Source organism: Carcharhinus amblyrhynchos, chromosome 2 (genome assembly GCF_965287045.1).
Source record: "Carcharhinus amblyrhynchos chromosome 2, sCarAmb.v2.hapA, whole genome shotgun sequence".
NCBI lineage: Eukaryota > Metazoa > Chordata > Chondrichthyes > Carcharhiniformes > Carcharhinidae > Carcharhinus > Carcharhinus amblyrhynchos.
The window spans coordinates 6548265-6565869 of record NC_137325.1 but is presented as its reverse complement, the minus strand read 5'-3'; the positions used below and the strand labels follow the sequence as shown (position 1 = coordinate 6565869).

General features: G+C 41.1%; 1 protein-coding gene across 3 annotated transcripts in view; it reads right to left on the bottom strand.

Annotated features, from left to right (window-relative positions):
* Positions 1-17605, bottom strand: part of LOC145351900 (zinc finger CCHC domain-containing protein 2-like) — a 58566-nt gene that overhangs the window by 25911 nt on the left and 15050 nt on the right. For all 3 annotated transcript variants that reach the window (XM_080201679.1, XM_080201687.1, XM_080201696.1), the window contains exons 2-5: positions 16665-16767; positions 14064-14137; positions 7555-7626; positions 3929-4041 (exon numbers count right to left, since the gene is read on the bottom strand). In XM_080201679.1, the coding sequence (XP_080057805.1) occupies positions 3929-4041; positions 7555-7626; positions 14064-14137; positions 16665-16767 (362 nt within the window). The remainder of the gene's footprint in view (positions 1-3928; positions 4042-7554; positions 7627-14063; positions 14138-16664; positions 16768-17605) is intronic.

Sequence of the window (17605 nt, the reverse complement as noted above, 5' to 3'; positions counted from 1 at the left end):
ATAAATAGAACAGTGGGGATGAATTAAAACTAATATCGCAAGGAAGGCTATTCCAACATCAAGAAACAAACAGCATAGAACTGAATCTCAGAGCAAGCATGTTGCAAATGGGAATTTTAAAACTTTAAGGATTAACAGAGTTTGAGGGGAATGGGAAGGATCATGTCTGAAGGAATGGAAGCAAATCTCTAAAAATTACGCACAAATGCTTTCAGCATTAAAAAAAATCACAAAGTTGTCAGCGAACATCAGCAGGGTATTCAGAGTGGGGCAAAGATAAATAATTCAAACAGTTTTATTGAGAATTGTTCAAGGTAAAAGAAACTTCGCGGACATCATTTATTGTAAATTCAGTGAAGCATTTGTTACAGTGCCACTTAGGAGGTTGATGAACAAGGTAGAAAGGTGATGAAATAGATTGGCAGTTTTTGAAGTGTACTGTATTGCAAAGTGACTGGTTGGGCACCCCAGGGTTAGCGCTTGGACCATTGCTACCCAGATCATACATCTATGATTTTGAAACCGGGGGGGTGGTGGTGTTGTTGTTGAAGTTTGATCAAGACACAAAGGAGGTGACAACGGGTATAAGGGTTACAATAGCAACCGCACTGTGCATCATTAAATAGATTGAGCAACTCGGCTAAGTGCTAAAATAAATCTACTGTTGCCAGACGAAACTCATAAAAGATGAGATACATCTGCTTCCCACAAGTTAGCAATTCATCCCAGAACAGCAATCAAGGCCAGTAACATCAGGAATTAAGTGAATGTTAGACAGACAATTGGCAAGAAATTCAATTGAGACATATCAGCACTAAATTCTGTGTGTTTTCGAACTGAGGCGCCATCTGGTTCCGCTGAAATAGTCTTTGCCAGTGCTCAATATTTCTATGGTCATACTTTTAGATAATCTTTCAATGACTACGCATTTTATTGTGAATCCAACATTGTTATGTTCGACCAGTTTTCAACTCATTCCAGATACTAGGAGTCTTGCGTTGGCCAACCTTTGTCCAGCAAGTTTACAGAGTAGTATTTAAAGATTCACAAACAGATTGAGCATTCATTGATAATTATTACAATAGGGTTACCAGTAAGCAGAGAGGAGAGTTCATTCTGCAGATTGAAGGTTTACCACACATTAACTGTCTTTTTTTTAAACTGTGTGGTATTTAAAGATCTAATGTTTTCCCTCCAGCTTTGTGTCTTTAGATGCATTCAGACAAACAACAGTTAACAAAAGAGAGAAAATATTTGGTTCCGAAATACAAATAGTAAAAACAGTTTAATCCTTTCCTCCTAAAAAGGAGCTTATCTTCTCTCCTAAGGTTACAGGGAAAAGAGCTGCAGTTTTTGCCATTTGTTGCTAAATTAGGGAAGGTTGTCAGACAGCTTTGTACAAAGTAGTTTGCAAGTGCCCTACAGCACATCACATTTTCCATTTGTGAAAGCAGTCATCCATCTGCAGCTAGTTTTTTTTATTGGTTTGCTGAGTGTTATTTTGGCTGCATGCAAGATGTCAGAGATTCCTTACGAACATCCTGGCAGTGGCTCTATGCAAGGATAGTACAAGTTGATCAGAGTTCCTATTGGGCTGTCAAATTTAAACATAGCCCTTAACTGGATAATTAATGGAAATACTTATTTAGTCTCCAAGGAGATGTATAAGGATTGAAAAGGCCTTTGTAAAGACAGGAATGTTACTTGTATCCAAGAAAGTACACCCAAAGCAAGAAAATCTTCTCTTAGGCAAAGAATCCTGCAAGTCAAACAGGCTCAGAAAAGAAGCTAAAAATCACCAAGAAAACAATGGAACATGGGGCAGCTGATGAGGGAGAACAAAAAAAGGGGAAATTGTCATCAATTTTAACTCATACTGTTGAAAAGAAGCAACAAATACGATAAAATAATGGAAAAGACTATTACTGAAAGTAGAGTACTGGACAGATGTGTTGCTGAAACTTTTCACCTTGCACTCATCAGGACAAAGGCAAAAATGCCAAATTTCAAACAATCACAATTTATACCACAGGAGAAAAGGGGATGAATGCAGGACAAAAACATTGGCAACGTACCTCTCACTGTGTGCAGTTTTGGGCGTCGCACCTGCGCAAGGATATTTTGGCCTTGGAGGGAGTGCAGAGGAGGTTTACTAGGCTGATACCGGAGTTGAGGGGGTTGAGCTATGAGGAGAGGCTGAATAGACTAGGCTTGTACTCGTTAGAGTTTAGAAGAATGAGAGGAGATCTCATTGAGACGTATAAGATGATGAATGGGATGGATAGGATAGAGGTGGAGAGACTCTTCCCGCTCAAAAAAGACAGTAGGACTAGGGGGCACAGCCTCAAGATAAAGGGGAGGCGGTTTAGAACGGAGTTGAGGAGGAACTTCTTCACTCAAAGGGTGGTGAATCTCTGGAATTCTCTGCCCGTTGAAGTGGTGGAGGCTGCCTCGCTAAATATTTTTAAGAAGCGGGTTGATGGGTTCTTGATAAGAGAGGGGATTAAGGGTTATGGGGAGAGGGCGGGAAAGTGGAACTGAGCCACGACAGATCAGCCATGATCTTATTGAATGGCGGGGCAGGCTCGAAGGGCTAGATGGCCTACTCCTGCTCCTATTTCTTATGTTCTTATGTTCTTTTCAGCAACATTCAAGTTCTGTTTTACCAAGCAACTATCAGCATGAGAAATAGAACCTTAGAATCTCTACAACGCAGAAAGAGGCTATCTGGCCCACTGAACCTCAACCAACAACAATCCCACCCAGACCCTATCCCCGTACCCCATGCATTTATCTTGATAATCCTGCTAATCCCCCTGACACTAAGGGGCAATTCAGCATGTCTACAGTCAGAATGAGCCAAAGAAAAACAAAACAGAAAAATGTTTAAACCGGCTTAATAAGTATGCAAGACCAGAAAAATAAAGAAAGGTTAAAGATAGAAGAGAAAAGCAGATGAAGAAAGGCAAGAAAAACATTGCAGGTTAGAGATTTAATTCCTTACAACATTGATAACCCCAAAACAGCACAAGTTAATTTCGGCACATGACCAAAATTAAAGAAAGAATGTCAGCCGTGTAAATTCAAAGTTATCAGATATAAATGGATTCAGGCAAGGGGCGTGCATTATTGTTGTGAAAAGTAGGAAATTAGATATTTTAAAACAATGCCTAAAGAGGTGACTGAAAGGAAAGATAATTAACAGGCAGCATCCCTCAAAAACAGAATGGAAGGAAGTCTAGAATATAGTTTGCTACTTAATCCAACTAACAGAAAAGCTTGCAGCAGGCAGAGACTGAAACACCACATGATACTGTCAAGTATGAAAATACGTATGTGCATGTAAAATACTGAGCGCATTCAAGGATGACTTGCTTACAACAGCAAGAACTCAAAATATGCTCACATGGCAAACTACATCAAAAGAGATTCTGCCGTAGGCTCAATCCTTTTAACCGTGGATCTGGAGTTAGATTACCAGATCACCCAGTCAGACAAAACGGCTTACTCCTGTTCCCAACATCAGAAATGACAAACTGCTGTAAATGGTAATTCACAAATTTCAAGAGGTAGGAGAAATTGGGAGAGGGACCAGAGAGGGAAAAAAACAATGGACGCTAGCAAACACATTTCAGATGTACGAAAATACCAGAATATCACTAAAAACTTAAAAGTTCCACGTTTTCTGCTGGCATCACATTCAAAAACTGGAATGTTTCATTTTGAATGATTTAAGTTGAAGCTTTGTTCTCAATGATTAGGTATTGTAAGGTGTAGCCACTTGAATTGATAGGTAGTTTAGGTAGATACGCATAGGAAGGTGAAAATAGCAGTGGGTAGGTTCTATAGAGTGAGGCAAACATTACAAGATGAGGTGAAATGAGGACTTTTGTGCCATTATTACTTTAATACCAATACCCACAGTTACCTTATGATTAACTCCAAATCAGAATGTCGCCTGTCTTCTCTCGTCTGTGAACCGTGGCTTAATACTCGCAATGCAGTCTTGCCAGAAGTATCAACAGAAAGATCCTTGGGAAGCTGTATGGGAAAACAGTACTGTTTTAGAATTGCTAACACCAAGGGTGGGGACTTGGGACATGCACAATTAATTCAACCCACCACACTGGAAACTACTGAGGAATTGCTGCACTGGTGCCGAGATAACTGACCTCCAACCACAGCCATCTTCATTTGTGCCAGGTATGATTCCAGTCAGTGGAAGACTTACCCCCCTCCCCCTCCCTCCGATTTCCATTTTGTTTCAGATTCCAGCATCCACGGTAATTTGCTTTTACCATTTTGCTAGGGCTCCGTGATACAATACTCAAGTCAAACGCTGCCTGATTTCGAGGGCAGTCACTCTCACGTCACTCTGGAGTTCAGCTCTTGTTTCCATGTTTGAACCAAGGCTGTAATGAGGTCAGCAGCAGAGTGGCCCTGGCGGAATCCAAACTGAGCATCAGTGAATAAGTTATTGCTGAGTAAATGCCTCTTGATAGTGTTGGTGATGACCCCTTCCTATTACTTTACGGATGGGGTGGTAATTGGCTGGAATTTGTCCTGTTTCTTGTGTACAGGACGTACCCTGGCAGTTTTCCACATTGCTGGGTAGATGCTGGTGTCGCAGTGATATAGTCAGGCTAGTCACTTTGGCAAATGGAACAGTGGCAAATGGAATTTAACCCTGAAGCATTTCAGCTGTGCATTATCCCCTTAGTGGGGTCAATAACCAGGGGGCATAGATTTAATGTAAGGAGCAGGAGAATTAGAGGGATTTTGAGGAAAATATTTTTCACCTAGAGTGGTAGGAGTCCAAAACTACCTGCCTGAAAGGATGGTAGAGGCGGGAATTCTCAGCATTTAAAGGACATTTAGACCAGGACTTAAAGTCTTGGACACGATCTTACCTGCCATTCACACCACACTCCTACTCTCAGCAAAGTCAAAGAATTCAGGCCAGCCAAATCTCTGCCATGGTGGGATGGGAAAATCCCACCAGCGTGATTTATATGGAAAGTACAAGTATTATGTTGGTACTGTAGGAAGAGGGACACTTTGAAATTGGCATCTTGCTTTCAAGGGTTGAGAGCGAGTTTTTTTCTCTGTGGCTCATAGCACAAACTAGCTGGCTGTTTATTGCAGGAGTCACGAATCACCTTCCAGGGTGACCTTTTTTTCTCCCTGAAGAGAAAAATGCATTACCAAAGAACAATGTGAAGGAAGTAATATGCGTAGATGTATGACCTTCAGATTCAGATCATGGAAGGCTTCTTTGGCCTTCATACCCATGCCAAGAATATGGCCATAGCAACACAACTGTGGACCAAAAGCTGAAAGAGAGTAGAATAGATAGGTGTTTGATGGTCAGCAGAGACACGATGGGCCAAAGGACCTCTTTCCATGCTTTAAAACTACAACTATGACAACTAAGCTTTAAAACGCGCTAATTAGAGATGACATTCAAGAGGGTGGCTCGTTGCCATTTTCTTAAGGACAATTAGGGATGATTAATAATTGCTTGCCTCACCAATGACACCTAGTTCCTATGAATGAATAAAACATCGTTAACCAGCAGTTTCCATTACATGCCCAAAGTCTGTAGGTGGTTAATACGCACAAATTTAGTAGTTAAAAACTGCTTGCAATTTTAAGTATTCAGCGCTCATTTTTATTTCTTAATAAATGACCAGCAACATAATTTCACACGTTCCTTTTTAAATTAGGTTGAGAAAGAATCAAACCTGTTCAACAGGAAGCTTCATCAGGTCCAGACTCTCAACCAAAGAGCTTTACCTTGGCATGGGTATGAAGGCCAAAGAAGCCTTCCATGATCTGAATCTGAAGGTCATACATCTGTACGCATATTGCTTCCTTCACATTGTTCTTTGGTAATGCAGTTTTCTCTTCAGGGAAAAAAAGGTCACCCTGGAAGGTGACTCGTGACTCCTGCAATAAACAGCCAGCTAGTTTGTGCTATGAGCCACAGAGAAAAGAACTCACTCTCAACCCTTGAAAGCAAGATGCCAATTTCAAAGTGTTCCCCTTCCTACAGTACCAACATAATACTTGTGCTTTCTATATAAATCACCCATATAACAATCTGATGACGTCTGCAATAAACTGGCGACTATTAAATGTGTAGGCTTTCATGGCCTTGTAACCCTCATATGCACAACACAGTCTGTCATCTCAAGAGCAAATGAGGGATGGGCAATAAACACTGGCCTTCCCAGCAACGCTGCTTTGAACAAATAAAAAAAACATTTGAATTGCCACAGCAGGATCTCAGAAACACTTTTCACACCTGAGCTGAAGAATCTTGATTAAAAAAAGCACCTTACTTGCATCATTAAATGCTGAGGATGCTCTACTTTCCTCCACTAAGATAGGAAAGCAGGAAGGAAATAGGAATGGCAGACAATTACGAGAAAAAAAGAGCAATCATCTCAGCCCACTTAGAGTGCGCAGAATCCCTACAGCGCAGGAGGCCATTCAGCCCATCGAGTCTACACTAACAATCCCAGCCAGGTCCTAACCACATAACAACAGGGGATTAGCAGGGTTAAGGGTCAATTTAGCATAGCCAAAACACCTAACCTGCACATCTTTGGACTCAATCAAGTAAGGTTACCATACCAAGCCATATCAAATATTATGCAGTGAATACTTTTCTGATCTTTGCTGGTTATCTTTGTCCTGAGCTGTGTTATTTGAATAATTATGATTCTAACGCTAATGAACAGCTAACACTGCATTCTAAAATGTATTTCACTGATTTTCTTTGGATCTGAATATAAAAACCAGACCTCGACAGATCGTACTTGCCAACATTTTGCACAATGTAAGCAATTTTTAAAGTACTACAATAAAGCCATCAAATGGTACAGAAATTTGAAAGTTTCTATTTGTATATAGCAAAACCTACTTTAAATAGAAATTCAGGGTCGTAGGAAAGGAATATTAATATTAAACTGGGCTGTTCAGTGAGCTAATTCCTGTAAAATCACTGAGCTGTTACATCTCACCTGTCATTAGAATGAACAGAGTTAAGATCTAGCCTTGATCCCAATCCTTTCACTCCCAAAAAAGGAAGGACTCAAGACTCAAACATGGCAAATAGCTATTAGGTTCTACTTTGGCTTCAACAAGAGCACAGGTTTCTTGTAAACAAAATGCTTAGTTAAGAAATCGTCTCTTCCAGACACTAGATGAATAATAAAAACAAAAGTTGCTGGAAAAACGTTTCAAGTACAATATAACGTCTTCAGAACCAGGATTGCTGCCTTCACTATAACTGTAGAGTGTTCTGCTGGACAATGATGGAGCACAGTCAACAAAACAAATAATAAACTAGGATCCTTAAAAGAGGGGGAGTTCAGATATCTCACAGGACAGAAATGTATTACTGTGTATTAGTATTTCATATTTATTCATATTAACATTGATTTGGAACACTAACACCATATGAACAAAGGACAGTTGTCTATGTACCTTATTTCTTCTTAACCTTGTCTCCCAGCAAATTTGAAATTTTAGCGGGTAAAAACTTACTTTGGATAAAAACTCCTGCAGCTCCTGGTGTGTTTTCCTCACAGTACTCTCTGTGTGATCAGTCTGCAAGACCTTCAAAGACAATTTTACAAGTGTTGTGAATGATGGTACAATGCAATGTAAAAAAAAAGTTAACAGAGAAATAAGTCATCTGACCAATGAGTCTACACCAATATCTTTTTTCCCCCCAAAATCTAATCTCTCACTCTCTTGATCACTATATCCTTAAACATCGCCCTTAAAGCAGCTGAATAAATTCCTAACAAAAAAACTCAACCTCAACAACAGATTTTGATGAAGACGTCCAAATTTAAGCAACCAAAAAAAGGGATATCTTTCTCCCCAAAAGTCCAATTAATTATTCTGTGAATGGCTTATCCTCTTGTTACTGCCTTGCTGATAACCTATCACTATTCAATTGAATATAATTATTGTCAAAAGATATCCAACAGGTCGATTTTTAAATCTTTAACGCTACACAGGGAAAGGTCTCAAGGCTGTTTATAACTACCAATCTTGGAAACAGCGCTCTCAAGTTCAACATTACCCTCCCTTGCTTTTGTGTCCATTTTTCCACATATGAAACCAAACTTCTGTTTGTTCTTTAACACAACTACTCTCGTCTTGTGGGCTCCTGCAGCTGGCGTCAATACATGCCAGTTCTGGTTACAGAACTACCCCTCATTAAGGGTCAGCATTGGGCGAAAAGAGGAGCATTGAACAGGGTGCCCCAGAGCTGTGTGAAGACTGTTATTTCGAATTGTATAAAATTACCCAGGTTCAGAAACTCAAATGCTAACTGGTCAAATTTGTAAACAGTGCCAAACTGGAAGAGGCAGTGGAACCACAGAAGGTATCTCTGAAATTACAACGATTTTGATGAAATGTGACCAGTAAAATGGCAGACGGATTCAAGTCAAACACATGCACACAGGCAGGAAAGATAAGCAGTAGATGTACTCAACAAATAAGTGTTGAAATAATGATGCGTTACACCACATGTACAACCAATGCAATGGTGCAACAACAAATCCAGTAGAATATTAAATTACACAGTCAAAACATTAGTATACAGGTCAGAAATGGTGACCACTCTAGGTAGACTGCATCTGTATGATCACATCCAGTTCTGGACACTGAAACGTAAGGGGAACATTTAAATTCTGCCTGCAGCTTAAAGAAAAGCGACAGGTCTGATCTTTCGTGGCCAAGTTGAAAGGAGACAGAATATTTTCAAAAAAAAAATCAGTAAATCCAGGCTATTTTTGAGGATGTGGGATATGGAAACAGATTCAGGCTAACAAACAGCAAATGTAGAATTGAAACTAGGAAATCCTTCCTTTCAATTCAAAATGAACAACACAGAATAGATTTACAATATAACTAGAAGGCAAAAGCCTTGCAATCTTAAACAATAAGGTGCTAAAATGGAACATTAAAAAACCTGTATTTATTCACATATTATATGTGTATATTTTATATAGCATCATTCTCAGTATTAGGAGATTTTAAAGAGCTTTACAGCAATATAATACTTTTCAAATAAGGTTATCCCTATAATAAAGGGAATCATAATAGCCAATTTAACACAGCGATGTTTCAGAAACAGCTGTGATATAATGATTCTTTATTCTATTTTAGCGATATTGGCTGAAGGATAAAAGATGGGCAGAGAAAGAGGTAACTTCTCTATTCTTCATGAAGTGACCAGTGGGATCTTTGACATCTTTTCAAAGGACAGCACCTATGAAAGTGTCAATATTCTCTCAATACTGCATTGAAGTCAATCAAGACTAACGGCTCAAGTCTCTGAGGCTTGGGTGAATAAACTCTGTCCTCATTATCCATAACTATCACTTTATTTAGTTGAGCTACTTGCAAATTATAATATGATTAAATACATCCACTAGTTCTTGTCAATCTCAAATACTCAACAATCTTTTGTCACTTAATCTAGGACTGTGATCTTTAAAGGACAATTTATTAAAATACAAAATGTCCAGTAGGCCCAGATACCCTCTCTAACTAAATGTCTTTAAGAAACTTGAATACAGCTTCTTTAAAAACTTCTAGAGCTAAAAATTTTGATAGATTTAATTGCAGCTTCTAATCACTTTTGGCAACAAGCTCCCCTTTGCCTTGTTTGGTTTCATTCAAATCTCTTGCCTACAAAAAGATGACAAAACCATCAATGCTGTATCCAGCTCCAAATAATATGGCCATATTATGGATACATTCCCTTTTTTACAGCTGACAGGTCATTTGATAATATTTTATCTTTGATTTATTCCTCCATTGCAGGGAGTGATGTACAAGTACACAAAAACCAAATATATACTACAGTCACCAATGTAATTTTTTGAAAGCCTTGATCGTTGGGATTTTTCCCCCCTGGTGACAAGGATAAGGGTTTCTGCACTACCATAGAGTGGTTGTAGTGGGTGATTTTAATTTTCCCGGAGTGAATTGGAGGGGGCCTCGAGCTGGGGGTACGGAGGGAGAGGAGTTTGTGAAATGTGTTATGGAAGGGTCGCTAGAACAGTATGTAACTAGCCCGACTAGGGGAGGGGCTATACTGGATTTAGTGTTGGGAAACGAGCCGGGGCAGGTGGGTGAGGTAGAGGTAGGCGAACATGTGGCGAACAGTGACCACAAGTCCGTCTACTTTAGGATAACAATGGAAAGGGACGAGTGCTGTCCAAACGGGAGTGTGCTGAACTGGGGAAAGGCGAGCTATGGCAGGATTAGGAGGGAGCTGCAGCAAACTGACTGGGAGGGACTGTTAGCTGGCAAGTCCATGGTTGGCAAGTGGGAGGCTTTTAGGGACAAAATGAAATGGTTGCAGGGGAGGTATGTTCCGGTTAAGCGAAAGGATGGGAAAGGTAGGATTAGAGAGCCGTGGATTACGGGGGATATTGAAGACTTGGTCAGGAAGAAGAGGGAGGCGTATGTTAGGTCAAAACAAATGGGTACGGAGTGTGCGCTGGAGGAATATAGAGAGAGTAGGAGGGAGCTAAAAAGGGGAATTAGAAGGGCGAAGAGAGGGCATGAGATGGCTTTGGCTGGTAGGATTAAGGAAAATCCTAAGGCATTTTATTCCTATATTAGAGGCAAGAGAGTAGTTAGAGGGAAAATTGGTCCTCTTAGGGACAAGAGTGGAGAGTTGTGTATTGAGTCGGAGGGAATGGGGGAGCTCCTGAATGAATACTTTGCGTCGGTATTCACGAAGGAGAGGGGTTCGGAATCGTGCGGTCTCTTGGAGGGAGCGGAGGTTCAGTTGCAGGATATAGTTATTACGAGAGAGGAAGTGCTAGGGCTTTTAGATAGCGTAAGGACGGATAAAGCTCCGGGGCCTGATGGTATTTATCCCAGGCTGCTTAGGGAGGCGAAAGATGAAATTGCTGGGCCTCTGGCGCACATCTTTGTCTCTTCTTTGGACACAGGTGAGGTCCCAGAAGACTGGAGGGTAGCAAATGTGGTCCCGTTGTTCAAAAAAGGTAGTAGGGATAACCCTGGGAATTATAGGCCGGTGAGTTTGACGTCGGTGGTAGGGAAGTTAATGGAAAAAATACTTAGGGGTAGGATGTATGAGCATTTGGAGCGTTGCGATCTGATTAGGGATACGCAACATGGCTTTGTTAGAGGGAGGTCTTGCCTTACGAATCTGGTGGAATTCTTTGAGGAGGTGACAAAAACGGTTGACGATGGGAGAGCCGTTGATGTCATCTATATGGATTTCAGTAAGGCGTTTGACAAAGTCCCTCACGGTAGGCTGGTAGAAAAGGTTAAGGCGCATGGGATACGAGGCCAGGTAGCTAGGTGGATTGAGAACTGGCTGGGAAATAGGAGACAGAGGGTAGTTGTGGAAGGTACCTTGTCGGGCTGGAGGCCAGTGACCAGTGGTGTGCCGCAGGGCTCAGTACTGGGACCTCTCCTCTTTGTAGTCTACATAAATGACTTAGAAGAGGGCGTAGGTGGTGTGATCAGCAAGTTTGCTGATGACACCAAGATGGCAGGGTTGGCGAGTACGGAACTGGATTGTCAGGTGATACAACAGGATGTAGATAGGTTGGTGCAGTGGGCAGATAGGTGGCAGATGGCATTTAATCCTGACAAATGCGGGGTGATGCATTTTGGACGGAATAATGCAGAGAGGAGCTATGTGATAAAAGGTAGGCCAATTAGGAGTATAGACGTACAGAGGGACCTGGGAGTGCAGGTTCACAAATCCATGAAGGTTGCGTCACAAGTGGAGAACGTTGTTAGGAAGGTTTATGGGATGTTAGCCTTTATAGGAAGGGGCTTAGAGTATAAAAGCTGCCGTCTAATGTTTCAGTTATACAGAACGTTGGTTAGACCGCATTTGGAGTACTGCGTCCAGTTCTGGTCACCTTACTACCGGAAGGACGTGGAGTCTCTGGAAAGGGTGCAGAGGAGGTTTACCAGGATGTTGCCTGGCATGGGGGGACTGGGTTACGAGGAGAGATTGAAGAGACTGGGGCTATTCTCCTTGGAAAGACGGAGATTGAGAGGGGACATGATAGAGGTATATAAGATACTGAAGGGAATAGATAGAGTTAATAGTGAGAGACTGCTCCCTAGACTGGGTACGAACACGAGAGGTCATCACTTAAGGGTGAGGGGGGGGGAGGTATAATTTGGAGGTAAGAAGAAGGTTCTTTACGCAGAGAGTTGTGGGGGTCTGGAATGCGCTACCGAGTAGGGTGGTGGAGGCAGGAACGTTGGACTCGTTTAAGATGCAGTTAGATAGGCACATGAGTGAAACGAGAATGGAGGGATATGGCAGGGGCTATTAAATAGGGTTAAACCTCAGGAGACACCGGAAGGGCAGGCTGTATGATTAATATTTTTTGTCTTTATTCCACAGGTGGAGGTCCACCTCGTGTCAAGCGAGGGGCATGCACACGGCGGGTCGTGCGTGGGCTGCTCTTGGAAGTCCAGGAGTGGCCTAGTACTTCATGTCGGTGTGTGTGCTTGATCCTGGACCGATAGACGGGCGCCGCAACAGCTCAGTGACTAGCACTGCTAGCTGTGCAGATACATGGATTTGGGCCTGTGTCTGTGGGAGTTTGCGCATTCTCCCTGTGGATGCGTGGGTTTCCTCCGGGCGCTCCGGTTTCCTCCCACACCCCAAAGATGTGCTCTTAGGCTAATCGGTTTCTACCAAATTGACACTATTTCTTCCCTGAATCTGACTGAGTAGGGTCCCATTCGTAGACATGCAGGGTAGAATAGGTGTAGGGTGATGCGGCGGCGCGGGCTCGTTGGGCCGAAGGGCCTGTTTCCCGTGCTGGGTTGTTCTTTGTTCTTTGTTTACCACAATGAGCAAGGCTACGTCCACCTTATATCACATTAAAGGTAATATTAATAAGCCATTATTCAATGCAGCTTTGAATGTAGACGTCAAATATAAATCCATATCCATCCACAATCTTGAATAGGTGGCTATTTCCATTCAACGAAAACAAAATCAGTCCAGTTGGAGACTCAGGCAGAGAAATGGCAGATGGAGTTTAATCCGGACAAGTGTGAGGTAATGCATTTTGGAACGTTTAATGCATGTAGGAATTATATGGTAAATAGTAGAGTCCTTAGGAATATTGACAGGCAGAGAGATCTGGGTGTACATGCCCACCGATCACTGAAAGTGGCAATGCAAGTGGATAAGACAGTGAAGGAGGCGTATGGCACGCTTGCCTTCATCGGTTGGGGCATTGAGTATAAAAATTGGCTGTACAGAATCTTAGTTAGGCCTCATTTGGAATATTGTATACAATTCTGGTTGCCACACTACCAGAAGGATGTGGACGCTTTGGAGAAGATAAAGAAGAGGTTTCTCAGGATGTTGCCTGGTCTGGAGGGCATTAGCTATGAGGAGAGGTTGGATAAACTCAGCTTGTTCTCACTGGAACGACGGACATTGAAGAGTGACATAGAGGTTTACAAAATTCTGAGTGGCATGGACAGAATGGATAGTCAGATGCTCTTTCTTAGGGTTGAAAAGTCAAGTACCAGGGGAGATAGGTTTAAGGTGCATGGGGAAAGTTTAGAGGAGATGTGTGAGGCAAGATTTTTTTTTGACACAAAGGGTGGCGAATGTCTGGAACGCATTGCATGGGGAGATGGTGAGAGCAGGTATGATGGTGGTATTTAAGAGGCATTCAGAATGCATGAGTAGATGGGAATGAAAGGATATGGACTCCAAGAGTGCATTTGGTTTTAGTTTAGGCAGGCATCATGATGAGTACAGGCTTGGAGGGCCAAAGGGGCTGTACTATACTGTTTTTGGAAAATAAAATCAACATCAGGTAGAAACTGAAGGTTCCACAATAGAAACATTAACTCCACTACTGTTACAACAATAATGAACTGGAGTCTTAACATTTTTTGCTTTTATTTACGATTTCCAGCATCTGTTGCGTTGTTCTTTCTCCAATAAAAAAAATCAAAGAACGTAAGAAATAGGAGCAGAATCACCTATTACTTACAAACGTGTACTCCCAGTAGTTTTCAGATCTCTTTTTTGACACAGTTTTAAGGGTAATGTTTTCAATCTGCACACCTGAAAAGAAAATCCAAAGAAATCCTAAGTTGCAAAATAAAGAGTTAATGATCAGTTCGAAATAACTTTGGCCACTAGGTCAGACACAATGAAATGAAAGCACAGTCAGCTTGTAAAAATTTTCAAATGGGACGTTCACATTTCAGATAGGGGTTGCAAATCAATGGGCCCAGCAAATGGTTTATAAACCATGTATGAGCCCATTCTGGATTTACATTCTAAGCAGTGTCAAACTGAAGTGGCATGACAGTAGCACCACTGACACCAGCCCCTCCCATACCCACCAACTGCTGCCAGAGAGTGTCTCACAACTGGACTGGGTCCTGGCTGCAAGTTTCAATTGGAGCCTGGCACGTATCAAAAATGGAAGTCAGTTTGCACCAATATTGAACGTGAAGCGTTAATTGAACCATAAGAAAGAAACTGATGTCTATCTGAACAATGGAGAATTGTGTCTCCAACTGAAATATTTAGTATTAGTTTCAATTCCCTATTACCACATCAGAGAACATCTTGACTGTGGCATCGTCCCAAAACACAAATCAAAGTCAAGATGGTACTCTAGACCAAAGAGGAAGCCGTCAAATTGAACGAAAAGTTTTTTTAAAAAATGCTCTACCATTTCTCTCTGGGCTCTGCACTACATCTGTCCGAGAGTCACTGCTACATCTTTGCAACGATATTGCCAACATTCTGGTCCGAAACTAGAGTTGACTTGCACCTAAAATTGCACTCACTACCCCAAAAAAAAAGTGATGGTTCAAATGTGTAATCAGTACATTTAAACAAGAGGGAACTTGTTGTGAGGTGTAAATATGAAGAGTGAAGAGTTAAGCAATTAGACGTGATTCTTTCAATTTCACTCATGATCCATCACCTCTGTCTTTTGACTGATTTGCATCATCTTCTCAAATCAGTGCAACATGGTTTCTTGGTGTACGTACTAGTCAACGTTAACATTTAACGAAACCAGAGTATTCTCTTCAATTGGCCTCAAAGATTCCAGTATCCTAATGACAGCTTTATTAACTACAGCATTACATGATCTGCTGTTATCTATTGTTAAGCATCATGACACCAGAGTAGTTATCGCCTATTGAGACTGCCTCTCACACCATAGATGATCAGCTAATGAGTCAGGAAGTAGTCAAGGAGAATTCTTCCTTATTTATAAATAGCAATGTAAATGATCAATAAGAAATGAAGATCACAATTTAGAATCTGAACTTCAATTCTGGCAGAAGTGAAAAGCATAAGCTAATGCAAGTACTTTTGTGCAAAATATCTAACAATATTACTACATTGCTTGTCAAGAGCTCATCGTCAACCCAAACAACTCAATATTTTGAACTTCAACCTGCTCCTGAGTTCTTCTGGTGATGTAAGAGGCAGGTGAATGTGTGTGCATTGTAGACTAGCTCTACCAATAGTCAGCATACCTGTCAGACACTAAACCTGGCCCACACGGTTGTGATATTTTATACACTAATACACTTTCCAACCACTTTGGTTGAATTTTTTTAACAAATGCACTGAGCAGCTAAGGCAAAGAAAGCATGGACAATTCCTTCGAACACTGTAGGAAACCAAAATTGATCCAGGAGATATCACTGGTCCTAACTGACGTTAGCAGGATAACTACCCATTCCATGAGGTTATCACCACCCCAGCAGGGAATTGATTCAACTCTGGTTTAAAAAGACACATTGAATCAAATGTTTGCACGAGCAGGCTGGCTATTTCAGATGCCCACTTTTACTGGGAAAAGAACAATCTAACATCCAACCAAGGCCTGTTGCAAGTCATTTATGAGTGTGAACCCAGGTCCTTCTTTAACCTATCTAGTTCAAATATCGGTCGACATAAACTGAATCCAATGCCAACATTATCACACCTCAATCAAATTACCCCCAACTCTGTAGTGCTCTCAAAAACAGAGACATAGTTTCTTGGGCTTCTTTGCACAAGTTATTAAAAGAGGGAATTAATCTTGTGGCCATCCTCTACATTTTTAAATGATCAACACCCAGTGAGGTGATTAAAACCATATACAGTATTCTGAGGCTGAATCAAGGTGGTGTACAAGGGCAAAATGCTTTGTGTTTTTTTAATATAAGGAATAAATTGTCTTGTGGCTATACACTGGAACCCTATTTGACTTAAGCCATTAGTGCACAGCAGTGGTTATGGACCTTTAGACATTGATAAAACAACCAAATCAATACAATCACTAACTTTAATTATTTTCCCTAGTGGAGGATTGTACATTTAATCTGCGCATGACAACTTTTTTCCAATTGAGCATCAGGATCTGAATTTTTTTTAAAGCCATTCTGGGTTCATCAGATAATGATACAGGTTGATAAAAACATGGATCATTATTACTACAATTTCCTCCTGTTAATCATACCCAGGAAAACTGTCCCAATCCTTTGGAAGGCGGTTAATGAAAATGCTGGGCAATTCCGGGTGCAAGAAATTGACTGACAAGAATAGTGATGCACTCTCAAAATAGATCGAAAATTACCTGGTCTCTGAGCAATTGCTTCAGCCCCTTCACAAGATGGGGGAGTTCTTTCATAATAGTTATTCTCCGTACCCAAGGAATAGTTTTTCCTGGAAAGACGATCCTTTAAAAAAAATGTAAAGAGGAAATACACATTACCAAAGTCTCTTTTGTAGAGCAACAAAACCAATTTTCACAACTTCCTTCCTCAAAAGATTAAATATTTTTCTAAATAAAGTATCAGTGTTTTGTCAAATAATGCAAGCTAAATTTGGAAGGCTGTAAGGGAAAATAACTTCCAGGAGTGACATTTATTAACCAGCTTACTGAAGCTTCCTTCAAGGGGCAAAATTTTAAAAATGATCTCCCACACTTGGTGCATATAATTTTCTCCCAAATGTTGATCAACACAAGATACTAAGAAAAAATGTTATGAAGGCAACAATTGCCCTGAATTATTCAGTGGGAGATTTGTTGAATATTAATTTAGTTTCCATGGCAAACTATTTTTGCGTCAGATAGACAACAGTGGACAAATTTTTTTGCAAAAAGATTCCATTTTATCAGTTCCTCCATGATATCCCACTTTCTGTACTCTACTGCCCTTGCAAACTGTCCATGCAACTATATTTTGCTGATGACGTCATCAATAACACTCCTTCCCCATCTCTCAGGGCATCATTACCTCGTCACTGTAACTGCTCCACTCTGCCTGCGGTTTCAACACTTAATTCCTTTTTCTCAGGAAATTCTTGGAATGCATCATTGCAACCAAGTTTCGCATTTGCCCCTCCAAAGGTTCCTTCTGATTTCCAGCCTAGCGCCACCGGTTCATTGCACGGGGTAGTACTGATCAAAGTAGCCTTCAGTCTTTCTGACTGCAACCGTGGAGTTTTACTGTTCTTCACCTCCCTTGGCCACTTTTGAATTCTCCACTTTCCTTTCTTTCCCATCTCTGTTGC